Here is a 25926-nt window from a genome sequence, read left to right as displayed (position 1 = left end):
TTGTTTTCTTGAGGCACTTAAGAGAAACTACTAGAGTAAGAATTGTATTTCTTTCAACAAAGGAAAGAAGAAAATTCCCAGTGTTTATAAGCACTTCAGCAAAGGCAGTCAGGAGGAGCCAGGGAGCTACAGGCTAGTCAGCCTCACCTCAGTCCCTGGGAAGGTGATAGGGCAGCTAATCCTGGAAACCATTTCCAGGCACTAAGGACAAAAAGGTGATAGGAATAGTCAGCATGGATTCACTAAAGGGAAGTCATGCTTGACAAACTTGATAAAATTCTGTGATGAAAATAGCGGATTGGTAGATGAGTGGAGAGCCTTGGATATTGTCTGCCTAGACTTTGGTAAGGCTTTCAATGCTGTCTACCATAAGATCTTCACAGAGAGGATATGATGGAAGTATGGGCTGGATGAGCAGAAGCGAGGTCAGTTGAAAACTGGCTGAATGGCCGGGCCCAAAGAGTGGTGATCGATGGCATGAAATCTAGTTGGAGGCCAGTAATTACCGTGTTCCCCTGGGGTCAGTACTGGGTCTGGTCCAGTCCTGTTCAACATCTTCATTAACGGTCTGGGTGGTGGGGCAGAGCGTACCCAAAGCAAGGTTGCAGATGACACCAAACTGGGAGGAGTGGCTGGTACGCCAGAGGATGGTGTCCAGTTCTGGGCTCCTCAGTACAGGAGAGAGTTGGAACTACTGGATAGAATCCAGTCAGCGAAGGGCCACAAAGATGATTCAGAGACTGGAGCATCTCTCCTATGAAGAGAGGTTGAAAGAGCTGGGACTGTTTGGCCTGGAGAAGAGAAGGCTCAGGGAGAGCTTATCAATGTGTATAAATAGCTGAAAGGAGGGTGCAAAGAAGAGGGAGCCAGGCTCTTTTCAGTGGTGCCCAGTGACAGGACCAGAGGCAATGAGCACAAACTGAACCACAGGAGGTTCCCTGTCAAGAAACACTTTTTTTTTTTTACTGTGAGAGTGACGGAGCACTGGCACAGGTTGCCTGGGGAGGTTGTGGAGTCTCGATCCTTGGAGGTACTCAAAAGCTGCTTGGACATGGTCGTGGGCAACTGGCTCTGGGTGGCCCAGCTTGAGCAGGGGGGCAGGACCAGATGATCTCTAGAGGTTCCTGCCAACCTCAACCCTTCTGTGGTTCTGTTGTGGACTGCTCTGTAATTACAGTTCTTTGTTTTATTAGTTCTTTCAGTGTTGTTTGTCTTTTAGGCTTGGCTCTTCTAGTTCTCAAAATGCACACAATCATTGAAGAGAGTTTTGTTTTATGAACTCTGTAAATAGTATGTTCAGGGAATAGGTTAGGAATGAGTGTTTCCAATGCTCTGAGCAGACTTAAGAGTCTTAGATTAAAGGAGTGATATAATCCCAGACAGCAATTTTAAATCGATCTAAAGTGTAGTGGCAGACCTTTAGTAAGAGTGGTCTTAGAGGAAGCACTTGTCCTTCGCGCCACTGCCCGGGAGAAGGCACCCAAGCAGCATGTGCTGGAGACTGGATGATCCAGGAGAGCCACCTCGCCTTTTCAGAGTGACGCCTTATGCAGGCATCCCCAGATGTTACAAATTGGGTTGATGGGACAATGGGGAACCACCTCTTGGTTATCTCTACAACTTTACTGGTCCAAACTGTCTGATCTGAGTTCTGATCAACAGACTGCCAGTGTTAGATGAGTGCGTTTGGTGTGCAAAAAATATATATACGCAGTGACATGCTCCACAAAGGAAGAAAAAGCCAGTGATCTTCAGAGTGAAACAACTGCCATGGGCATTTGAACCTCCAGAGATAGCCTGCCCTAAGCACTGAACCAGTGCATCACTGTAGTGATGAGTGTGTTACGTGTGGCCTGGCATCTGTTTACGGGCACTGCTAACAGAGCCTAAGCTGCGGTCAGATAAACTACGAGGGAAGATACTGAAGTGCAGGTCCAGGGACAAGGTCACGTTGTCAGTGGTGTTTGAGTTGGCCTCTGCTTGCATCGCCTGTTCTGTACTTAAAAGGACTATGATCTTCTGGGCTGCCAAGTCCGCATTTTGCACAATATTGTATTTCCTTATCATTACAACCAAATTGTTTATAGAAAAATACCGGTTAGCTATTGAAAACTAGACTATATAGACTAAAAACCAAGATCACATGTGAGGTGGTGGACAACCAGCTTTTCTGCTCTGTCCTGTTTAATTTGTGCATTCATGCTCAAATTCTTTTCACATTTTCCCCAAGGATTATATCAGATGTTTGCCTTTTGTCGTGCTGCTTTGACAGTGGTTATGCAGGCTAAGTGACACATTCTACTGAAAATTCAGAAGTGGTTTCTCACTTGATACTCTTCACTCAGTGTTCAGAGGTACAGTGTTCCTGTTTAAATCAAGTGAAATTGTGAATGCCTAATCCCTTTGGAAATTGCAGCACTGTATATTAATGAAAATACCCAGACTTCAAGTTTACAAACTGCTTTTGAAACTGTTGCATTATGTGCACAATAGCTGAGATACTGAATAGGTTTTCCTTAGGTTTTCCAAGGACAAAACCACCACCAAATTATACCTTCACATTGCTATGTTAATATTTTGATCTGATCCAAAACCTGACCTACCTGAAATAATTACAAGCCTTCCTGAAGTTCTAAATATGCATTTCCATTAAAAAACCACCACTGAATAGTCACACCTGTCAGCCTGGTTTAAGTTTTTAATTAATTTGTTCCTCAAATTACCATACCTAAAAGAAAGGGTAACAGCTGATCAAATTGCTTCGTATGCCCAGAGTGACAGAGATAACGCTAAGTGAAATCAAAATGAGACTTTCTGAACAGTGATTGGTTGATGAGAAAGTTCCGAGAGGCTGCTTGCCAGTCTGTGAGACCTATAGGAAGACAGCCAGGAATTACTTCAGGGTGGACTTTTTTAATGGTGAATTGGCTTAGCTCATGTTTTCTGTAGCATTTCCATTCTGCATTAACACCCTACTGTTGCTTGAAGCTCTGCAGAGCGAATGCAGACTAAAATCAGCATGACTTCTGTTACTTCCATGGAGCATCGTAGCTCCCCCTTTGACACAATGCTGGGTATATCATTTCTATCGCACATCATGGTTGTACCATGCCAGCACAGAGCAGATACAGTCAGTGGGCAATTTCCCATGTGTTTTTCTTCTGCTGTGGACAACTGTGGGCTTCCTATTTAAAATGCTTAAGTCATAACCTTTTGATTCATACAAGATTGAGGATCTCCACCGGTCTATATGGAAGCTAGGGTTCTGGAAATAGCAGAGGTACCAGAACTCGTATGTAGATGCCTGGTGGTTCATTACTGCTGATGTCTTATCAGTGCTTTTCGTAGGAGTTGCAAATCTGTCTTTTGGTGCTCTTTCAAGAGAATGAGAGTACTCCTTTGTCTCTGCATAGGCTACAAGACTCTTGGATCATTTCTCCATGTGACATCAATAAAATGAGTCGGGGGGAATTGCATACATGCGACTGTAGTTATCCCACCCACAGAGAAAGGGGGGAGGAGAGAGAATATCTGTGCACCAGTGTTGTCTCCCTTTGTACACTTAACAAGGTCATAGCTGAGCTCTTTGTCTGCGTGAGGCGGTAAGCCCATGGCATCGTGCCTGTTACTGATACCCTGCGGTATCTACATCAAAGCACTTCATGGGCAAATCAATGGCATTTTTGCATTGTCTTTTCATGTGCTTTCTCTAGTATTACTATTGTCTACAAAACAAGATACCTAGTTCTTGTAACATGAAGTGTGTCCCTGGATGTCTGTTCTGCCTGTCACAGGAGCTTACACCTCCACTGTGTTTTGGGAAATTTTTCCTCATACTTGTTCAGCAGTACTGCCAAAGGAGAGGATCCCCATTTTTTCTTCCTTTTTTTTCCCTCCCCTTTCCCCATCCGTTCCCTCCCCTTTCCTCTACAGTTTCCTCTCCTACTGTACTTCTGCCCAGTACTCACAAAATTCTTGAACTATCTGTCCTTGGAAAGAATGGGCCCTTCTATTCTTACTTCCACTCGCAGATCAAGTATCATGATTGCACCGTGTTTTTTCTGAACTGTGGATTGTGCTATTATCCTCTCCATGTTGCATCAGGAAACGCTACCATTCTTCACAGCAGAGCTTCACAACAAAGCTTGCTTTTCTTGTTTAAAGCTCCTGTATACTTTTTTACTTTCTACTCCTCTTGATGTGTTAGTTATGAATGAGGATTGCTGCTGTAAAATTTGTGGAAATTTGTCTGTCTTTGCAACGGAAAGTAGCTCGAAGAGATCCCTCTGATAGGCAAAAATGAAATTAAATTTCAGTTTGCAGCTGGCCATTATGTTGCAGCAATAGCATTGCTGTCATCTGGGTGCCTAGGGTATGTCTCCATGGACTTCTTCTGTATAAAGATTTTAAATAAATATGACAGGAGCCCAATACCCTTCTGTCAATTTTAATGTCATAGCAACAAGTATTCAGAGCAAGTATACACAAGAGGTCTGTCTTCTCTCTTGAAAGTGCGGGTTAATAATAGGAATGCCATATTGGTTAATACAAAGTTTTGCCATAAATATAGAGGATGAAAATTAGAAAATGGTTTGGCCTTTTGATAAATTAAGGACGTTCTCTTTACACCTGCTCTTTTTGCTTTTTTCATGGTGATAAACTCAGAATGAATGGGTAGGTATTTGACATGAAAAGAGTGTGTAAACTTGCTTGCTGGTCAAAAGTTCACACATATCAGTTTATAAAATTTGATCTCGGGACATAAGGAGGATTGTAAGTGAAAACAAGTACAAGCGGTAAATGTATCAGGCATTAATTTGGCTTCTTGTGTTCTTATTTTAAGTTCTTAAGCATAACTATCTGGTTGTGAGCAAAACCCGGTAGTAATCCATGTGATTGTTTTTTTGAGCCCCTATCAGAGACTAGCTATTCATTGGACCATAGCTTTATGTGTCTGGGAGCAGCCTGAATTATAGTCCGGCCTCACCGCTTGATTAGCACCTACCATGTGGTATGTGCTCTGGGAATCACCGTGAGACTGAGGAGAAGTAACCACAGATAGACACCATTTCCCAAAATACATTATCGTTACATCTAGCTTTGTTGCTTTCCGTTGACCTTTGCTATTTTATCTTTAAGAATTTTGTCTCATCTGAATAAAAAATTCAAATATCTCTAATTTTCAGTTAAATCAAAACTTGGATTTTTTTTCGGTGCCCAATTTTTAAGATTTATCTGTATTGTAAGTTATCAAACCAGAATTTAGAGCCTTAATGGAGTGTGGGACCTTTCTCCGATACATGTATTTCTATCAGTATGATTTCTACTGTCTCTGTCTCTCACTGTTCACACCCTTTCATGGTATGTTTTCCTGATGTGAACAGGTTAACCATTTGAATCCTTTCTTGGTGTTCTTTGACTTAGCAATCTCAGGCCAGTACATCTTTAATTGTCTCCCGAAGTCTTTGATAAAAAAGGAGAAAGTTAAGATCCCAAATGGTGCAGTTCCTCTAAAGTATTTATGAGACTTCTTGTTGCAGAGGTTTTCAGCTGCTTCTAAGATCATGTGAATTCAGAAGAGTTCAGCTGAATCAGGCAGTGCATTATCTTACACTCCAGCCTGCAGCAAAATTTGGTTGCTACAGGTTCCAAATTCCTGATCTTCTCTATTTACATGTGAAGTGATTATGCTGTAAATGACAGAGATGTTTTCTCCGGAAAGCACGGCTTTGGAGATATGTTATCCAAAGTCATCACTCCTTAGAAAATAAACAATTTGGTGATGAACTTGCCATTGTGCACAGTTAACGTGTTGTTATTAAAAACAAATGAAAAAACTTGGTTTGGGAATTAGCCCCTGGGGGCTTAGAGGCTGTTAGAGGTAGCTAGAGGTGGAGAGGATGGAGAGGAGGACAGGATCATTACCTCCCCTGTATCCTCTGCCAAAAAGTACCATTATAAAATTTCCTCTGGTTCCTGCTCCTGCAGGTCTTGAGCTCCCTCTAACTGCTTGCTTTTGTAATGAAAGCTAAATGGGGATGTGTTTTATACTGAATTCTTAAAATAAAGAGTCAGTGTTACACAGATATTTAGCTGTACGTCCCAGCAGATCGGGGAGTCTTAATGGTGGGAAGGGAAATAAGAAAATATAATGGAACCAAGAGATAAATAATGGGAAATACATTTTTGTAGTGGAAGTGTCTCATATTTACAAAATGTTTCTTCAAAATGTGGAAATTTGAAAAGAATAAACTCTCAGTAAGTCATACCACATTATGAAAAGATATGCAGTATAGCATTTACAAATGTGCACACTTGGTTGTGTTTATGGTAGAAGGTGCACTTATTAGTATTTCCACTTTTTAGTTGTTTGAAAAACTGATTGCGGTGTCTTACATTTTCATTAATTTTCACACTGACGTTCTGGGACTCCATTACTCTGTTGAACTACATAGAGTAAAAATGACCTTCTTAATCAGAAGAGATCTCTGCATTTGCATGTTAATAGACTTCTACAAAAGATATATCCTGGTTCATTAGCAAATAAAAAGCTATTAATTAAAATGTTTATATCTCGAAGTACACACAGGATGACAGAAATGGCTTTTTGAAGCATACAGAGGAATCAAGGAATCTTTAGAAAAAAATTCTTTTTTGTTAATCCAACCTAAATTGATACTTAGATAGGTACACTTTATTTTTGAAATAAGTAGTACATTTTACTTACGCCCATTGTCCCTGATTTCAGAGGTGAGTAGGCTAATGATTTCTTAAGTCAACTCCTATTATTATATTGTCACTTGTTATAACATCCAGACAGTGGCCAGAGGTACTACCACTCGACAGTTGTTTGGAAAAACTGTGTTCTTGCTGAGGACACCCTTCAGCTAGAACTACAGAAACATAACTTTAGACAGCACTCTAGCCTCAAGTGTGCCACCAGGTAGTGGATAAAGTAAAATGAGTCATTTTTAGTGTCTTTTTCTTCTCTGTTTTGCTCAGTATGGAAATGACCAGCATAAAATACTAGTACAAACTACCAGTATAAAGTACCAACAGCATTGCTGCTGTTTAAGAAATGTAAACTCAGCTGAGACTGTGCATGCTTGTTTTGTTTTCATTCTTCAGAGAGACTGATCTAGTTTTCCTGTAGAAGCAAAGTGAAGAAGCAAAGCTACATGTGCATCACAAACAGAAAAAATGTAATCTAACCCTGTTCTGTATGGTAGAAGGTAATGTTGCCAAGCGGTTAGCTGCCATCTTGCAGGTGCTATAGTACTTTAAGGAAATGAACTGCTTTAGCTGTTATTAAAGCAATTAAAAGCCGTTCAAACAAATGGAGCACCAGGATGTGAGAGATCTAACAGACTGAACTAGGAAATTAGCAGTCTTTTTGTTAGATTAACAGAAAAATCACTAGTGGTATTGACATTCAGGAGTTTGTAGTTGAACGGGTACTACTATAGAACTATATTCAGATTTAACAGCACATCGATCTGTTACCCATTTGCATTGTCATGGCATTTATTATCACTTTAAAAAGCTAGACGTTTATTTCACACGGAGTGAAAGCTTACCATCTAAGAACTCTTCTTGAACTCCTTCAGATTGTAATGCTTTCAATCCCATTGCTATTGATTTCTTCAAGGACATTTTCTGTGTATTTTCTTGGTACCAAGTGCCAGTCCCATTGACAGTGGAAGTTTTGCAGCTGATTGTCGTAATACCTGATGTTGACCTTCTAGATGAAACCCTTAAGGTAAATCTGGAAGGAAGAAACAGCCTCTTCTGACTGTTCAGGTGACTGGATGTTTCTAGATGGAAAATGAAGATGCTGCCTTTCTGACCGCCACAGCTCAGCAGCAGGTGTAGTAATGGTAGTAGAGGAATGAAGTGGTTGCTTCCTCTCAGGTCAACGGAGGTCAGTTTCTCTGTGGAGAAATTAAATTTCTCCAAGTTCATTTAAACAGACACACCTGTGTCTGAATCCCTTTTAGAGAACTTTGTTCCTTGTCTTTTGTCACATTAAAAACCTAGCTGGGCTGAATTTATTAGGGATTAAGGGGTTTCTTACTATTAGAAGTAAACTGTTAAGTTGAAAACATGTTTTAATTCTGTCTTCTGGTCCTCCTTTATGACTTCTAAATAACAAGATTGCATACTGAAAGAATGTTTTCTTTGTTTTCTATGTCTGAATTAAGAAGAATTCCAGGTTCCAGGATTTACTCATCTCTTACTCCTATGACAAGATTTATGCCTCTAGAAATGCCACTTGCCACCAGAGAACAGGGAGAATTGTTGGTAACTTTGGCAGGGTTTGAACTAAAGCAAGTTCCTGGCCAATGCAGCCAGTTCACACAATCTTCAGCATAGGATCTGATACTATCAGAGTGTCTTCATGACCTTCCAGAACACCCTTTATCGTCCTCAGAGCCTTCCCAGGAATGGCCTGTTGAAATGGGCAAGAACTTCATCATGGTCTGTTCTGCTGTGGGTGGAGCTGTGAACAGCCACAGAAGTGGAAAAAAGGCTGATTTCAGCCTGCATTTGCTTTGGAGAGTGTCACGTAACAGTAGGGTGTGACTGCAGAATGGAAACCATGCAGAATGCATGATTTAAAATTGGGTTGAGAAGACTCCTCACAATAGTGTTGTGGCTGTGGAAGATGATGTGGTATTTGTGCACGTGCAGACACATGCGTGCACATTTGACTTTGTGTCTGCAGTGTAGTTTGGGGTAACAAGAAACAATATCGCAATTGTTCAAAGCAGTAGGAGAGTGAAAGGTGCGCATCTACTGAATGATTAATGGCTTGAGACATCAGAAAGCAAGATCCAGGTACGAACTCTAACAGGAAAGGTTGGGAAATTCTGGGCCACTGCTGTGTGTCTGCGAGACAAACACAGATTCACCCGGGCATGAGTAAAAAGATTTTCAGCTTCTCATTAGCTTCTACCTTCTGTGTCTCCTTCATTGCACTGACATCATGTATTCCTAGTACAGTGTTGTACTGGTTTTCCAGTTCCACTCCATCTTTCATCTGCTGGGAGATGGAGGAGCTACAGCAGTGCTGCAACTGGCTGATGTGTCTCTGTAGCTGAGACACTGCAGTGCAGGCCCATGGTCATGATAGTCTCAGTATGGAAGTGTGTTACTGTCACGGGAACAGGCACAGGGATATACTTCAGCACTTGGACTCTCCCCCCTTTGCGCCATGGTCTTTGCTGGCCGTTTTGCAAATGCTTAAAGTCTGTCCTACTTCATTCCATATTTTAGAGTTTCCTTTGAGTTGTGTCACCATTTAAGTACTGCTTGCTTTATGTCGGTTTTCGTAGCTCTCATTTTTCCACAGTTAAGTTGCTACGGATATTAAGTGGGCTAACGCTGCAGTCACTGCCTGTGAGAAGTTTGTCATTGATGTTCACTAAGAGCTAATGTAGATACTGCAATAACAGGGTTGAACCCTAATAAATGAACCAGCAGTTGGAGAATTGCAGACTATTTCTAAATCCTCTGAGTCTACAGAAAAGGTGAAATACATAAATCTTCATTTTGTGATCAGAAGAAGGCATGAAAGAGAAATTTATTCTCCGATAGCAGTGTCATGTACAACAATATAGATAAGAGATGGTGGATATCTTTCTTAAATAATTTTCTTTTATGGCTAACACATGTACTAAAAACAAAGATGAATGAGAGGCCGGTGAGATTAATCAGGCCATATGCTGCAATACCTTGACAGTGAGTGTAAGAACAATGAATGTCAATCAGTTGCTATTAAATATAATGGCCAGTGATTTACCACCTCATTAAAAGATCAGGACGCCCAATTTGCTTGTATGTGAATAGCAAAACAAATAGTCATTAAAATTTCCTGATAGGGCATTGAGTTCTTCCTTCAAACTTGCATTAATTTTGCCTTCATAGGAAGAGAAACAATTTAGCAGAGTGGAAGCTATCTCATGGGTATATCGGGGCACAGACTAATACATGGTGACATAAAAATTGTTTTCCAAAAGTAATGTCTGTAGGTTTGTGTATGAATTTGTGTGCGTGTGTGTATATACATACTGCATTTTGTCAAGATTTGGCATCAAGGGGAAGTATTGCTTTTTACTTGTTTTAGTATTTGCTGCAGCACCTGGATTTCTTTGAGGTTGTTCCCTACTTACTGTACACGATACAGGTTCAACAGTGCCATCCTGTGGGTGATCTTAAAGGTTGGAAAGCTATGGCAGATAAATAAATGACCTCAACAGGATAAATTATCATAGAATGTCAGATACTGTATGTCCCCATGCAATCGGCTAGACTATTTCCCTCTGGTAGTCAGTCAGACTAATTATTACTTTTCTGTCCAGAAAATTAATAACCAGAAGTACTATAACCAATGGGAAAGTATTTCAGGCAAGCTGATGAGCGGTGTGCTTGTTAGTTTTATTTACTCTGTTGCTGAGAAATGTGGTTTTAATCATCTCGGTGTGTTTCTAATCATCTTGGAATGTATTTTCACAGACAATGCCAAAATCAAAGGCAACTATGTAAATGCAGATAAGCACCCCTATAAAGAAGTATCTGGACATCTTTAAGGAGGCATTAGACTGAAACCAAGACTAGCTAGCTTTCATGTTTCATAACCAGAAAACATGAATTCCCAAGCAACCTTGAAGATTAAGCTGGATGGTTTGAACAACTGGCCAAAATGCTTTTAATTCCAGAAAGATAAGGGTAGGATTAAAGTCTGATGTTTTGTTGACTGAAGATGAAATTCTGCTCAGAATATTTGGAGAACTTTCTGTTCATGGAGTGAATATCATTCCAGGACAAGGCAGAAAATAGCAAAACTTGCTCTAATTAGGGAACAGGTTGGGGATCAATGGGTAACTGCAGATCATACTATTTCATATATATTTTTCATTTTGCTTGCCTAAGCAACTTGTTAATGAGACTAAATGATATGTTTATTGGAAATGAGCAAGGAAATAAAGGGAAAGCTGCTCAGTAGAAGGTTCTGCTCATTTTTCAAGTCCCTGCTGTTTCGGGGTGCTGGAGGGGCGTGGGGCGTGCTGTCTGCACGCTGCCTTTGCCTGGTGGTTCGGGGAGTTGGGCGCAGCTCCACGTTCTGTGTAGGCACCTCTTTGGTTCACAGCCTGTTGTGGATATTTCTCCTTTGCTTTCCACAGCTAGAGGCCAACTAAGAGTTGCAGTACACGCCACTGCATTATTCGATTAAAGGAAGGAAACACTGAATTACAAACTCCACTGTTACCCTTTGGTAGTTAAAAATTATGACATGATTTGTGGTTCCTAAGTCTTTGAAAAACACGTCATGCTGTTATTTATATATTTCATGTGTCTGTTTGCCAGACCCACTTAAACAGCAAGAGGTGATCACCAGCACTAAGATACATCGTTAATTCCCACGAGTAGGAAAAGACAAATATGAATCATTCCCATAATGTTAACTTTTTTTACCTATTTTGACAAAAAAATCTTCTAGCCTAACAAAAGCCTTGCATCTGTGCAGTTCTTTCCTTTCTAAAGTAGGCTAACCCGTTTTAAATGTTGGCATAATGGGAATCTTGAGACTGTGCTCATACCCTGATTTATAGTATGTAGATGAATTTTGAATGAATCAGATGTATCGGGAAAATAATCCCGTATGATATCTAATTGAAGGCAGAAAGGGTAATGACATATCAAAGTTTAACCTCTGCACAGAAGAGATTTCTTTGTGGTCCTGATCAGTTCAAGGATAACTGGAGCCCTGGAACATCAGCATTCATATAACTTTTACACATTTCTATCCTAACTGATGTGAATGGGTTTGTGTCATATAAATGTCTAATTCTGGTTCTGAATCTCACTAAAGTCTTGATCTTGATGTTGCCTTATTTTCAGGAGGTTCTGCATTTAATTCTCTGGTATTTTATAGGTATCTGCTATTATTAGTTTTAAATGTATGTCTTCTGCTTTCTTCAAGTGTCACTTTCTACTTACACTATAGAGAAAGTAAATGGGAACAGTATTCTCCCCTCTTTTGTATACTGCATGCAAATAGTTCTTAGCTCTTGCCTCATACAGAAGGTTCTTCATGCTCTCTCGGCTATTTTTTCTACCTTTGTTTCTGCTCTAATTCTTTACTTATGGTGTTCCTGGACTGAATACAGTATTTTAAATGAGGTATACAGTGAGGTACTATTTTTACCATTGCTTTTTCTCATTCTTTATTTGTCTTAGCGTGTTGTTTTGATTTTTCTGACCACCAGTGAACATGGAGCACTAGCCTTCTATACTGGCTGGCTGCAGGAAGACCCATTTCCCTTTTCAGGAGCTTTTATAGTTCACGTGGAAAGGAATGATGCATATGCGTCGTTCTATTTCCTGGTTTGTCAACTCTAAACGTAAGCTTTTGTTTTGGATCGCACGGTGAGTGATGCTCATAGTCCTTCCTCCAGATTGGATCTGCCATTCAACCTGCCATTGGACATCGGCATCGGATTCAGATCCATCCCACCAGGTAATGGTGCGGTAGGCAATTCAGATGCTGCAAACAGGAGAGTGGCTGCAGGCGTTCATCCCCCGCACGCCTGCAGGAACGTGCTGCACTCTTTCCTGCATTTGGGACCGCTCTTAAACAGCTGTGAATCTGTGTAATCTATATATGTATACATGCATAGCCTCTGCACGTGTGTGTGCACGTAGACTGCATATATAGATAGTTAATAGCTATAAAATTCCGTGTTAACTTAGAAAACTAATTTATTCAGTTTCTCTGTTTTAAATGTGGTTGGATAAATACTCATCTGCCATATGTATGTTCTGTGGCCTGTAGGAAATTTCACAGTAATTCCAGTGTCACTGTGTTGGTCTTTACAGTATGTCTGTCAGACTTCAGTTCAACCAATCCCTCTAAGGTGAAGGCATAAGATTTTAGTATTATTAATGCCTCATTTCATCTAGTTAACAATCTTTTCAAGTATTCCATCTTCTTTGTGATTTACTTGCAATGTCAGATAAAGATCTTATTTAAGCTAAGTATTAGGAAATAATAGAAATCTTTATTTTATTTGATTACAATTGGGATAAATGAATCCAGTAGAGACTCTGATGTTAAACAGGTGCAGTTCTTAGCAGCATTGCACGTGTGAAATCAGGGTAAGTTCTTTGAACACTCAGACCTTAACAGATGTGTTCTTTTTCTCCATATGTTATAATAAAATAAGGATTTGCTGTGGAAGTACTGACACACACACTAGGCAGTCTTGGCAAGCATGCCATTGTATTCCTTACACAATATTGGCTGTGGCTATCATTTAACTTTAAATAAATGTGTGCATTAAGTAGCGGTAAAGCACATACATGTATAAACAAATCAGTTTTTGTCAGAAAGTAATTTTTTTGCTTTCTTGTTTACCAACGGCTAGACAAAGGAATGCTGCATCTTCAAAACAACATCTGTCAAGCTGATTTCTATCAGATTAAGTATATCCTCAAAGCAACCATCACAGCTTACAAAATACTGGAAATGTAGGTTGTGCTTTGCGTGAAACACCAATAGAATTTAAAGCACTTGAAAGTGTTTTACAAATGTAGTGATGATAGCCTGCGCATATTCTCCCATTTTTGTTTCTATTTTCGGTAGGTTCTTGGGAAAGATAATGAGTGATGTTGCAACACTGCAGTCCCAGTAGATGTCCCAGAGCGCAATTACGGAGTTATGGTCCTGGCAGCTAATCTGGGTCCACAAAAGCCAATGGTTTGGGAGTCTGGCAGTAGAGACTGAATTTATTGTGAAGAAATTCATCTGTAGAAAGACATCTCTCATTAAGAATGAAATTAAAGCGTGAATCAGTGACTGATTATCCAGGCCTTTCTCTGATCTGTTGAATTCTTCATTAGTATAGATGTGTGATTATATATGCTCTGGCCTGATTCTGGTTCTATAGATCATCAAAGATAACTGATAATATTAAATTTTTAAAGATATTTTCTGGGACAATGTAATCTGGTAAAAATGGGGGGAAAGCCAGTGGCTTTAACATAGAACATAAATATAGACACACTCAATCATTCGCATTTCTGGCCAGCTTTTTCTGTCTTTTTCCCTGCTGGGGAATAATTAATGCATGAAAATGAGCTTCCTAATAGGCTGGTGTGTCTTCCGTAGGAGTGAAGCATTTTGCCTTTGTAATCAGTTAAGTAGAGAGGTGAAGCCTCATTACAGTGTGTGCCCACAGCTGAGTGTGGGAACTCTGGTCAGCCAGAAATGAATGCCAGGATTTCTGTAAAAGATCTTTGTGTCTGGAAGGTAGAGGTGCTTGAGCTGGAAGCCAGGTCAGCATTCCCATCAGTTCTTCCGTTTTAAAAGTTGGAAATCTAGAGTAAAGTGAGAAGAGTCCGGTCAAAAATCCACGGAAATGACAAAGAAGGGTGGAAGTCAAGGACAAATCTGTTCCAGCTGCATCTGGGTGTAGATATATTCTTGCAACTCTGATTTCCCATTAGGTTGCTCCGTATGTGTCAGTGAATTGCCCTGTGCTATCCTCCAATGTTCCACGTGAACCCTAGGCCAGTTAGTGTGAGGTGTTTTGGTGCCTACCACGTACCCGTGGGATAGTCCTAATTCGTGTCCTGTTTCTAAGACAGTGCAGCTAAAGAAGACAGTCACAGAACGATTGCATATAAACAAGGGTAAATATGTTATTTCATGACAGAGTTCAAGGTAAATGCTTTATATCTGAAGGATATAGTTTTTACCAGGAAGGTGGTATTGCTGATTTGTGTCTTCTTTATAAAGATATGCTAGCTGCTTCTGCGGTACTACCTGAAACATAAACCTCAGGCTGGATTTTAGCTCAACTGAATATGAAAATGATCTTTATAGGATCTTCAGCCTAATTCCTTAGACAAAAGAACATACAACTAAGTAAAAATAAGTACAGAAATGTACCAAATATTCTAACTCTGTCCAGCTCTATTGTGTACCTGGGGAACTTAGCACTTGCAAGTTTGGGTCCTTTGAATATTAATAGCATGACATTTCAAACAAGAGACCAGGGTTTCTGAGAAGATTTTGCAATTTGCAGCAGAAAAAGCTGTGTTTGAAACAACCGTTATGCAAGAGATTCCTTCCGGTTGTCATTTTTGGCCAAAACGATGGAGCATTTCACTTGTTTTTAAAGCAAGAAGTATGAAACACACAGCAGATAATACAGCGTAGGGGTGGGCAGACAAGCCATAGCATGTTCGGTAAATACATGCTCTTTTTGGGAAATGTTGATCTGAATTTCATGCATCATCCAAGAATAGTGAACACTGAAAGGTCATGGTAAGAATATAAGGAAAAAAATCCATCTGATTTGAATTTCTCACTCTCCAATATTGTTAATAATACAATGTCAAACAAATAATTGTTTCTCTGAGTGTGACTAAAGCCAGATTCCATGTATAGTTGAAGAGTAACTTGCCACACATTTTTTTTCCATTTACTGTTTATTTCCTTTATAATGTCATGGTGTTAGTTTATGAATGGTACCTTGAGCCACTGCAGTACATCTGTGTTGTGTCAGACTTACTTCTTTGTTACTCGGCATCCAGGAAATCTCGTGGAGGTTGTAACATACTAATTGGCTTAGTACAATTAGGATAAAATGAAAGTGTTTTGCTATTGATCTTTGCTTGCTACTAGTTTATACTAACAGAAAATTAGATTGAAGAAGTCTAATATAGTTATCAAAATATTCTTTCTTACTGCAGGAAATATCACTGGTACTCTTAAATGGAGGTATTTTAGAGCAGAACTTCCTTCCTTTCTCCCTTTTTTCTAATCCTGTCTTTCTCTTTCTGACTTTTTAAAAATTTCTAGAAGGGATGATAAGGCTTGTTAAATAACTAGGGTGTTCAGAGACTCTGTAGCAATACCGTGACTTAAACAGGGCTTAGGCAATATTTATTAGACCATTATATCAAGTTGTAATACTGTGATGCTTGTTACCTTAACTTCATATAATCATATTAATAAATCTTTACAAGCTGTGTAGTTGTAAAATGCATCATAATAATCAGTATCATTCCTCTAATAAATTACTTGATTTGTGTTTGCTTTGTGTTGTTCCAACCTCATCAGCCATAATCTCACAGGGTAGGGACCCTTCTTGTGGTCCAAGGTGATGACCCAGCTGCTCCCAGTCCTTGGTTATGGACACGCTCAGAGGGAGGCACAACTTCACCTCCGCGCTCTCCTTCCCTTTGCAATGCCCCAGATTACATGGTTTTCTCACAGAAGTATTATCTCTGTTGTGGAGATTTTCTGCAGCTCCTGGTCTCCATCCTTCTGCAGACTCTGTGCAGATTTGTGGTTTTCCTTGCCCAGGAGACCACTGAAGTGGCTGACTATTCATAATTTAGACACTGTGGCAATGCCCACCACCAGGGATGAGCTGTTAGCCGTGGCTGCGCTTTGGTCTCCGTGTAGAGGTGGTCAGCTCAGTAGATGGGTGGCCCAGGGAAACTGGTTGCTCGTGCTGACCAAGCTTCAGAGTCAAATTCTACCTGTGGAGACTCTGTTCCTGTTGGCATGGAGGGAGGGCTGCAAGTGAAAAAGCAAGGCAGGCTTTGCTTTATGTTTTTTAACATTTGTTTTATTGCAGACATGATTCTCCTATGTAATAGAGTGGATAAGTATCTGCTTGAAAATCTATGATTTAAAGTACTGGGTGTTGTTTTTTCTGAGGCTCAGAATCTTAATCCATTTGATTGACAGATATAAACTTGAATTTTATTTTATTCTCCATCACAGCAGTAAGTTTAGTCCAACTACAGTTTTCATTGTTGCAATACAAATATACTAAGCCTAAAGTACTGCTGGCAGCTTATATATAAAATTTGAGGATTAAGAAACCAATGCAAACAAACAAAGACTCTCAGCCTTAAGTAAGGAACAGAGTGTTGTTGGACTAGCCTTTTACTGCTGTCACAATTAATGTGAAGTAATAGCAGCCAAAACCTACAGGTCTGTTTTTGGCTGCAGTAAGTACTAGTAAGGCAATAGTCATTTGAAGAGGAAATTTGTCTTGTCTATTTGAAATATTCATTAATTGCCAGAAATGCCACTTTTTTTTGCATTGTATGTGTGATGTATTTTTTCATTTTTACCTTCTAAATAATTTGTACAAATAATCCCTCTTATTTTTTTCAGCCCACCTAAACCAACGGTGTTCATCTCTGGTGTCATTGCTAGGGTAAGATTATCATTAAATTTCTTTCAATCATAGAAAAATTATGGCTTTTCAGAATTATCACTGATCAGAGCAAAATTAATCTTTTTCATTCCCCTTCCTCTTTTATGAGAAGAGGCTTTGTGTTTTGTATATTTGTGTTAAGTCCCTTTGAGCATTCTTTTTGGTTTTGTGTGAAATTGAAATTATTTATTGAAATTACTTCCATCGTTTTACTTTGAATTTTAGCACTTTAAGTTTATTGGATCTTCTTTTCATATCTAAGCTAGATATTACAGCATTCATTTCCTTTGAAAGCGGTTGCATGTTAAGTCTGCTGCTATAGCTTGATCTGTGAGGAGGAGCGACACTCCTGCCTGTAAGGAGACATGTTTGAAGATACGTGTTTCAGCTGCTGTATGTGCCTTGAGGTACTTGGGATTCAAGGTGTTACTTCCTGGATTTTAACAGCAGGCAGGACCTGCAAATCCATAACCTAAATCATTAGCATTAACTAGCCATTAATCGTATGATCAGTAATTCATACCTTCTGCGTTGTGACAGGGTTTTTATCGTGGCTTTACATGATGGGTACCTTTACCTTGATGGCCTTAGATCATTGGGGTGTGTAATGTGGTTTACTCTAAGATGCTGTGGTTGTGTCAGGTCACGTAGGTGGGAAGAGCGAGCTGATGCCATTTTCCCTAGCCCGTAAGGGTAGTAGACAGGCACTGCTGTATTTCCTGGACCTCCGTCTGCACCGGGGTGGATACCTATTTAGGCATTTAGATGCCTGATTACTTCTGACGAATTACTGCGTTAATGTTTAGTAATGTTGATAGCACTTTAACAGTTGTAGAGTAGTGATATTTTTTTTATGAGTGACTTAGGAAATCTCAGACATAAAAAACACAGGCCCCCAGTTCAGTAGGCGTGCAAAAGATTCAAAATGGATATAAACTATTGTCTTAATTTTGTAACTCAGCTCTTCTTTAGCTAATCAATTACTTGATAGGGTACTATACTTATCTTCAGTAAGCTGTCAGCTACAGGTTTGTTTATTAACCTGTGAAGAGCAAAATCGTTCTATGATTTTCTGAGACTTTATAGCTCCCAAACATGTATCAAAATTTCTTCTCTACGTAATAAACAACACCTAGCAATGCCTTTCTGAACCCAGAATAATTTTTCAATTATATTTTCAAGATTCCTGGTATTTAATAGTTCTCATCAGTGTCAGGCAGAGCTTTATATACTGTGACCTATCCTGTTTAATGTCTTTATCAGACAGAAGGCTCCTCATCAGGTGTGTGGGTGGCACCAAACTGAGAGGAACAGGTAATAAATTTGAGGGCAGGGCTGCTGCTTGGAGGGACCTGGACGGGCTGGAAGAATGGCAGGCAGCAGTTGGACACGAGCCAGCTGCATGGAAGACAGCAAGAAAGCCAACATTAACTGGGAAGTAGCTGGTAGATCGAAGGAAGGGATTCTCCCCCTCTGCTCAGCAGGCTTTAGACCACATAAGGAATAGTTCGTCCAGTTTTGGACACCTCGGTGTATGAAAGGTGTCGATAAACCAGAGCGAGTTCACTGGAGGGCCACTAAGATGCTCAGGGAGCTGGAGGAGGGGCTGAGGGAACAGGTCTTGTTTACCATGGAGGAGAGATGGTTTTGGGAGGACCTAACAGCAGCCTTCCCACATCTACAAGGAAGTTATCAAGAAGATGGAGCCAGGCTGTTTGGAGTGGTGCATGGCAGGCAGACAAGAAACAAACACAAATTGAAATGGAAGGGCCTAACTAGACATAAAAAAATAAACTTTTTCACTGTGAGGACATTCAGGCAGTGGAGCAGGTTGCCTGGAGGGGCTATTCAGTCTCTGTCCTTAGAGGTTTTCAAGACCAGACTGGATAATAAACCTTGAGTAAGTTGGTCTGATCTCACAGCTAGCTCTGCTTTGAGCAGGAGGTTGGGCTAGAGACATCCTGAGGTCCTTTCCAACCTGAATTATTCTACGATACGTCGATTCAAAGATCGGCATTTCCTGCTAACGTTTACAGACTGACTCTGTCATCTGCTCAACCATTACAGTACTCACAAGTCATAGAAGAGCTGCATTCACGTCACCCGATTGGGACAACGAGATGTGAGGGTCAGAGAAGTATGGAAAACACAAACAGCAGCATCAGGGCCAAAGAAAGTAGGAAATGTCAAGTCTGAGAAGAGGAGATCTTTGAAAATTGGAAGCAACTTGGAATAGAGGAAAAAGTGAAAAAACATAAAAAGTTAACCTAGTGATCAAGATTAAAAAAAAAAAAGTTAGAACAGAAAAGGAAGAATTTGGAGTAGATCGAAATGGGGTCAGGTGTGGAACAGGCCATCTGAGACGTCAGCTTTGTACAAAATACCTCTGTGTAAGGTTGTCGCCCCATGAGCCGATGGAATGCAGGGAGTTTCTGGCTTATGATATGTTTGTCCCAGTTTCTAAAGAGGGAAGTTGTGGTGCTGTTCTCCCCTCTGTCACTGAGCACTGGCAGTAGTTGTTCCCCATTGCTTTTTGAAAACCTCATGGGACTGACCCTAGAAACGACAGTTGTAAATTGGTGGCCTAAGGGTTACACCTGAACTGAGCCTGCCCAACAGCAGCACGTGAGAACTAACACTAGCAGACCTGGTTAAAAGAGCATGTTAAACTTAAAAGCCAGCCACCCTTAAGATTTCAGTCCAAAGTAGTTTTAGATCCTGCCTTTCTTCCTACAGAACTGGCATTCCTACAGTAGAGTTTTTTGTGCAGGTAGTTTTTCACACTGCCTTACCTTATTTGTAAAATAGTCTCCTCTTTCTGGTTGCTTTGTGAAAACCAAACAGGTCAAGGAGATCTGACCATACAGAGCCAGTGAAAGTGGCTTAGCACGAGGAGCTTTTAAGCACTGAAGATAGGAATGTTTGGGGTTTTTTTTTCCCCTTGGATCCCTTTAAGATACTGTGTTCTCGGATGGTGCGTGTAATTTGGAAGAAGTGAAACTTGTGTATGAGAAATTTTGAAGTTGGCTAAAAGAATGGCGAGATAGGATGCGTACCAGAGTAACGTGCAACACTGTTTTCCATCTGCTTTTCACATTTCTAAAAACTTACATCCACTTGGATGGGAAAGTACACTTTTAAGATCTCTTAAATTTTTCCTGGTGTGTTCTTTGAACAGGGTGATAAGGACTTCCCTCCAGCTGCAGCTCAGGTGGCTCATCAGAAACCACATCCTTCCGTGGAAAAGCTTCCTCACCCGCAACACGTCAAACAGCACATCCACCAGCCTCGCAAGTGAGCTCTCCATCAAAATCTCAGCCAAACTGCCATCAGTGAATAAGTTTTCAAGAGAAGGTGAAAACCCTTTAGGATTCACACTGTCGAATCAGTAAAGTTGACCTCTAAAATAATATGCTGTTCCTTCAATTCTCAAAGGTTAATAAGAACGAAGACATTGTTCAGTTGTTACCCCAGATGGAAAATTCTCTATTAAGTATTTGCTGATCAGGAGTGGGTTTTTATAAGATTTTCTTATTGCCAAGATAAAACTTTAGTATGAATGATATGATTAATGAGCTTAAAACTTGTACTTTAAGTTGTGGCATCGCAATAGCAGATAGTTAATGTAGTTTTTATGCTAAGCCGGTAAGGAAGACTAGCCCTTTTGTACTGGTACCTTTACTATCTGGAGGGAGTTTGTTGTGTGTGTTGAGGCAGAAGTCAGTGGTTGTCCTGATTATGTAGAACCCTTGCAGCCTTCAGTATGCTACAGTGTTACACCCCAGTGACCGTGCCCTCTGATTTCAACTAGTGAGATCATAAAAGGGCCCAAAAACATTCTCAAGTGGGCAGAGATCCAACTAAATCTTCTTTACACCCTTTTGCACTCACACAGTCTTGTTGATGTTCTTCCATTTGGAGATCTGTGGGTATGGAGAGGGGAAAGAAATCGGGGTTACAAGAACACTGCTGCTTTAGGCAGCTGGTTTGTGATCTCATGGGTCTCACTGTGGGCTGTATTTTTATGAGGTGATGATCTCTCAATTCCAATAACAAGCTGAAGGAGCTCAGGACCCTCCAGAATTGAACTTAAAATAAACTGGCGAAAAATCTGTTTTCTTTTTTAACTTACAGTTTGAGATCACTGTTTGAAACTAAGAAATACCATTAATAAATGTGTTTAACTTTATGACCCAACCTCTGTTGCACACCATATTTTTTCCTAGTGGCCTTACTGTGAATAAGGACAGTAGTGATATGAGTGAATAAAAAAGTAACTTTTCAAATAGAGCAATTGGATTAGTTTTGGCCACATAATTAAATCTTTTGATTGCACAGTTCAAAGTCACTTAGCTCTACCATTTTCCTCCTGCAACTCATCTCTGTAAAACCCAGGAAAATAATTTTTGAAACATTCCACCTACATTTTCCGAGGGTACTTCTGTTTTTAACTGACTATAAATACGGTATGGCCTTGAGTACTCTCTAGGTTTATAAAACTTCTAATAACGTCAAAAAAGTGGGTACCGGAGCTAGTGCTGCAAACATTCCCCTGGCAAATCAGTGAAAGTTCAGGGTTACTTGGGGCTTTACTAGTTCATTTATGTTTGAAATCAAATAGTATAGAAAACCAGTGAGGAGAGTTTTAAAAATAGTATTTTTTTAAATTTCTGCAGATGAAATAATCATTTCCTGAGTAGCTGATTTAAAACAACAAACTCATGTGAAATATGGCCCATTTCACAAATGGAAGAACTCACTTCATGGGGGTGAGAGGGTCCTGGCATTTCCATCTCTTCATAGGCTTGAAATGGAAATGATGTTTTGCAAAAGATATGCATGGAGATATTTATTCTACACCCAAGGAAGGATGTACAACCTTTGTATGCAGTCCTTATTGTCAGTTTAATTAGATAACCGTACTTGCCTTAAGGAATAAGCATTGTTTATAAGAATTATTCTGTATTAGAATATGCATAATTTTTAAAATAGGCTTTCTGTTTCTGATGTCGGTACGTCTGAGGCCTTGTTTGTAGCCGCTCATGAGCGTACAAGTGATTCACACATGAGTAACTCATTCATAAGGGTAGCATCGTTGAGCCTCGTGGAACATCTGCATGAGGTAATTTGTTGGCAGGAACGTTTGCAGATTCAGGACAGAAAGCGGTGGCATCTCCTTGACGGTGCAGCCAGTAGCTGTCAGTGTGCTGCGTCAGCAGTGAAGCAGATCATCACAGTCCCTTGGTACTGGTAGCTGCTGGCTGGAGCGTGAGCTGGATGGGGCTGAGCTCTCCTGGTCTTGTGCCTCCGTCTGAAGTAGTGTCTAGACTCCAGCTGTAGTCAATGGTGATGTAGTCAAGACAGTTGGCAGAGTTTAGGTACGGCGTCTTTGACCAAATGGAAGTGTCTTTCAAGATGAGCTGGACAACTCTCGACTCCATTGACTACATTGGAAAACTAAACATACATCAGTGTAGAAGCACACAATTTGGTGGGGCTGGGTACCTCTACGCTGTCTCTAGTAGTAGCTGGTAGAAATGCTTCTGAAAGCAACACCACGTTTCCATTCTAATACTAAAAGTTAGGAACATGGATGCTTTTGAATTACGAACTACTGCTCCTGGTTGTTAATGCAATATATACAGCACATATAGACAATACCTGAATTTTGTCTTTGATTAGTTAGATGGATATGTAACTTTATACAATGGAGTATGACTCTCAAGATAGCTTTAGTGGCTTTTAGAGCGCAGGAATTCCTATACGGTTAGAAAACGTCTCTGTATGAAAGCATATTGTATATTGTTGGGAGGTATCCATGTTTATACATAGGTGTCCTTACCAAAGCATTACCTTGCCCAAAATAAAGAATCATAACTGGTGATCTGGATTGCCTACTGATGGTTATTGATGCTTTTAAAATATGTTACGATAACATACAAGCACAGGAGCTCTTCAGATGTTACCTTGAAATGATTGCAAAAGAAATTTTCTGTAATTGTCAATGTGGCAATAATGCAACAATAAAGCATGAAGTTGTATATTGGCCTCTTTTTTCTGTAAGCACAAAGTAAATCAGCAGGGTGCGGTTTTGTTGGGTTTATGGGATCTTATTACAGTATGCTGCATGACTAATCAACATTTTATAGATAGTGAAATTTATTAGGAAGTTTTATGACGCAGTGGATGAGCTGTTTTGGATAGTCCAGTCTCATTTAAAATAAAAAATAGATGCTACCAGCTAGAAAGGGAGTTGCTGTTTTCCACTATGAAATTGAAGATCCTCACTCTATCTTTGCGAAGCTATAGAATCTGAGCCTGGTAATAAATCAGTACGGTAAAGGAAATGAAATTTAACATTTTCCATTGCTTTTCAGGTTCTAATCTTCTTTCAGAAAAAGGAAGTATTGTAATCAGAAGAGGTGGCAAGCTTCTCAAACTGCAGTTAACATTACATAGGGCATGCCATAACACAAGTGATTCACAAAAGAGTTTGGAGAAATGACTGCCGCATTTCTGGAAGCTTTCTGATACTTTGGGCATCCTATATTTAGCACATGTGTAGTGTGTAAATAATACAACAAATACGTGTGGTATGGTGCAGATATGATAGATTTAGTGCCCTGGGACTATTGCAATGTTACATCCTTAGACTGTGCACTCACAGAATCATAGAGTCATTTAGGTTGGAAAAGACCCTTAAGATCATCAAGTCCAACCGTGAACCTAACACTGCCAAGTCCACCACTAAACCATGTCCCTAAACGCCACATCTACACATCTTTTAAATCCCTCCAGGGATGGTGACTCAACCACTTCCCTGGGCAGCCTGTTCCAGTGCCTGATAACCCTTTCGGTGAAGAAATTTTTCCTAATATCCAACCTAAACCTCCCCTGGTGCAACTTGAGGCCGTTTCCTCTTGTCCTGTTGCTTATTACTCGATAGAAGAGACCAACCCCACCTCACTACAACCTCCTTTCAGGTAGTTGCAGAGAGCGATAAGGTCTCACATCAGCCTCCTTTACGTGCTAAATTATTCAAAAAAATGTTGTCTTTTTGGGGAAAATACATGTGCACTGTGTCTGGCATGCTGTTGATTGAGTTGTCCATAATAATTCCAAGTTCCATGATAGCAGTCAGCAGTATTGCAAATGTTATTAGTAATTAGAAATTTTTTACTTCTAGTTTCAACAGTATGGTTTACCCTTTTTGTAATTGGATGTCTTGAAACATAAGTCTTGTACTTTTATCCGTGGTGGTATGATCATCACATGCTCCTGGCTGTTAAATGAAAATACTCACAGCAATCTGTTTCATACAAAGGTGAAGGGGATAGATTGGACATATGTTTTTGTGCCTTTGGAATAACGTTTTTCTGAATACTTGCCATCTTCATGGCGGGGGGGGGGGGGGATGTTTATAAACCACGTCTCATGTCCCCTTCAGATTTGGGTATATCAAGTTTAAAATGAGATTTAAGTTTAGGCCAATGCCTTTAGTTATAGGGTTAAGTTATGTTAATTGCATTTTAGAAAATGTGAGGGTGTCAATAAGGGTACAGGGTACAATAAGGGTACAATAAGGGTTACTTTTGCAGCAGGAAGAGATGTTGCTGGTCAGATGTTGCAATGATGTAAAGAATTAAGAAGACAAAACTCTGTTTTAGTTGAACTTCTTTGCACACAAACATCTTCCTCACAAGATAAAGACACTTGAATATAACTGGTTACAGCTACCATTATCTGCTCTGTTAGTAAGAGGAATGCAGATCATAGTGAGTGGAGGAGCCTCAATGAGAAGAAACCGAGTCAAGTCTACAGCGGTAAGTCATCAGATTTTTTCAGCAGATGGGTGAAATAGATCTGCATTGTAGTTATAGCCTTTGGTAAATGCTATGCATGATTGTATTATGTAAAATTAGTAAAGGTAATTACTAAGTACCTGATTGTCTTTCCTAAAGAATTCTTTTTTTCCTCAAAATTTCTCTATCATGCCTCTGGCATGCATACTTTTTTCTGAGGAAGGTGGAGGTTTGTATTTTGCTTGTCGCTGTGTTCTTGGGTCTCCTTCAAGAACGTGTATTTATTGGTTTTCCTCATCCCCCATCAGAGAAGAGACTGCATCTAGTGTATACTATTTTTTGAGTCTTTTCATAAAATGGTAGCACTAGTATTTAGATAGGAAGCCTGAGAGGAGAGGTGGAATGGGTTGTGTTTGACAAAGCACTCCACGAACAGTCAGTTCTGCTGCAAAGACTGTTTCCCTTCCCTTCAGGATGCTGATCGGAGGTGAGAAAAAGAATACAATGCCTTTTTCTGAAAATGTAATTTATTGCTGCTTGGAGCTGACGGGCATGCATGGTTGCTGCTGATTTTTTGCAAAACACTCCCAACGCTGCCAGGGACAAAACTGAAACACAGATAGTAAAGCTATTGCAAACATAGATCTTGCAAGTGACCTTGAAAGAAGCTCTGTAATATAATCTGTGCTGCCCAGCTTGCATTGGAGGTATTTTTAGAAAACTCGAGTGGCTGGCATTCTGTAGGTCACTCACAGCTTTAGAAAAAGAAAAGCATTTGTAATCCACAGTGATTTTAAGGATTATAAAAATTGTTTAGCTGTTAATGAGCTGCAAGCTCTCTATAGCCAACGGTAAGGACACGTATTACCTTTGGTATATTC

At 40.0% G+C, this 25926-nt stretch overlaps 1 protein-coding gene across 1 annotated transcript in view; it reads left to right on the top strand.

The window, feature by feature from the left end:
• Positions 1-23284, top strand: part of LOC115353071 (death associated protein) — a 56821-nt gene extending 33537 nt beyond the window's left edge. The window contains exons 3-4 of the mRNA XM_030042034.1: positions 17201-17243; positions 20422-23284. Of these exons, the coding sequence (XP_029897894.1) occupies positions 17201-17243; positions 20422-20541 (163 nt within the window). The 3' untranslated portion in view covers positions 20542-23284. The remainder of the gene's footprint in view (positions 1-17200; positions 17244-20421) is intronic.
• The last annotated feature ends 2642 nt before the right edge of the window (positions 23285-25926 follow it).

Source organism: Aquila chrysaetos, chromosome 18, assembly GCF_900496995.4.
Source record: "Aquila chrysaetos chrysaetos chromosome 18, bAquChr1.4, whole genome shotgun sequence".
Classification (NCBI taxonomy): domain Eukaryota; kingdom Metazoa; phylum Chordata; class Aves; order Accipitriformes; family Accipitridae; genus Aquila; species Aquila chrysaetos.
Note: the sequence above shows the minus strand (reverse complement) of the source record. Positions and strands in the feature narration are given on the sequence as shown.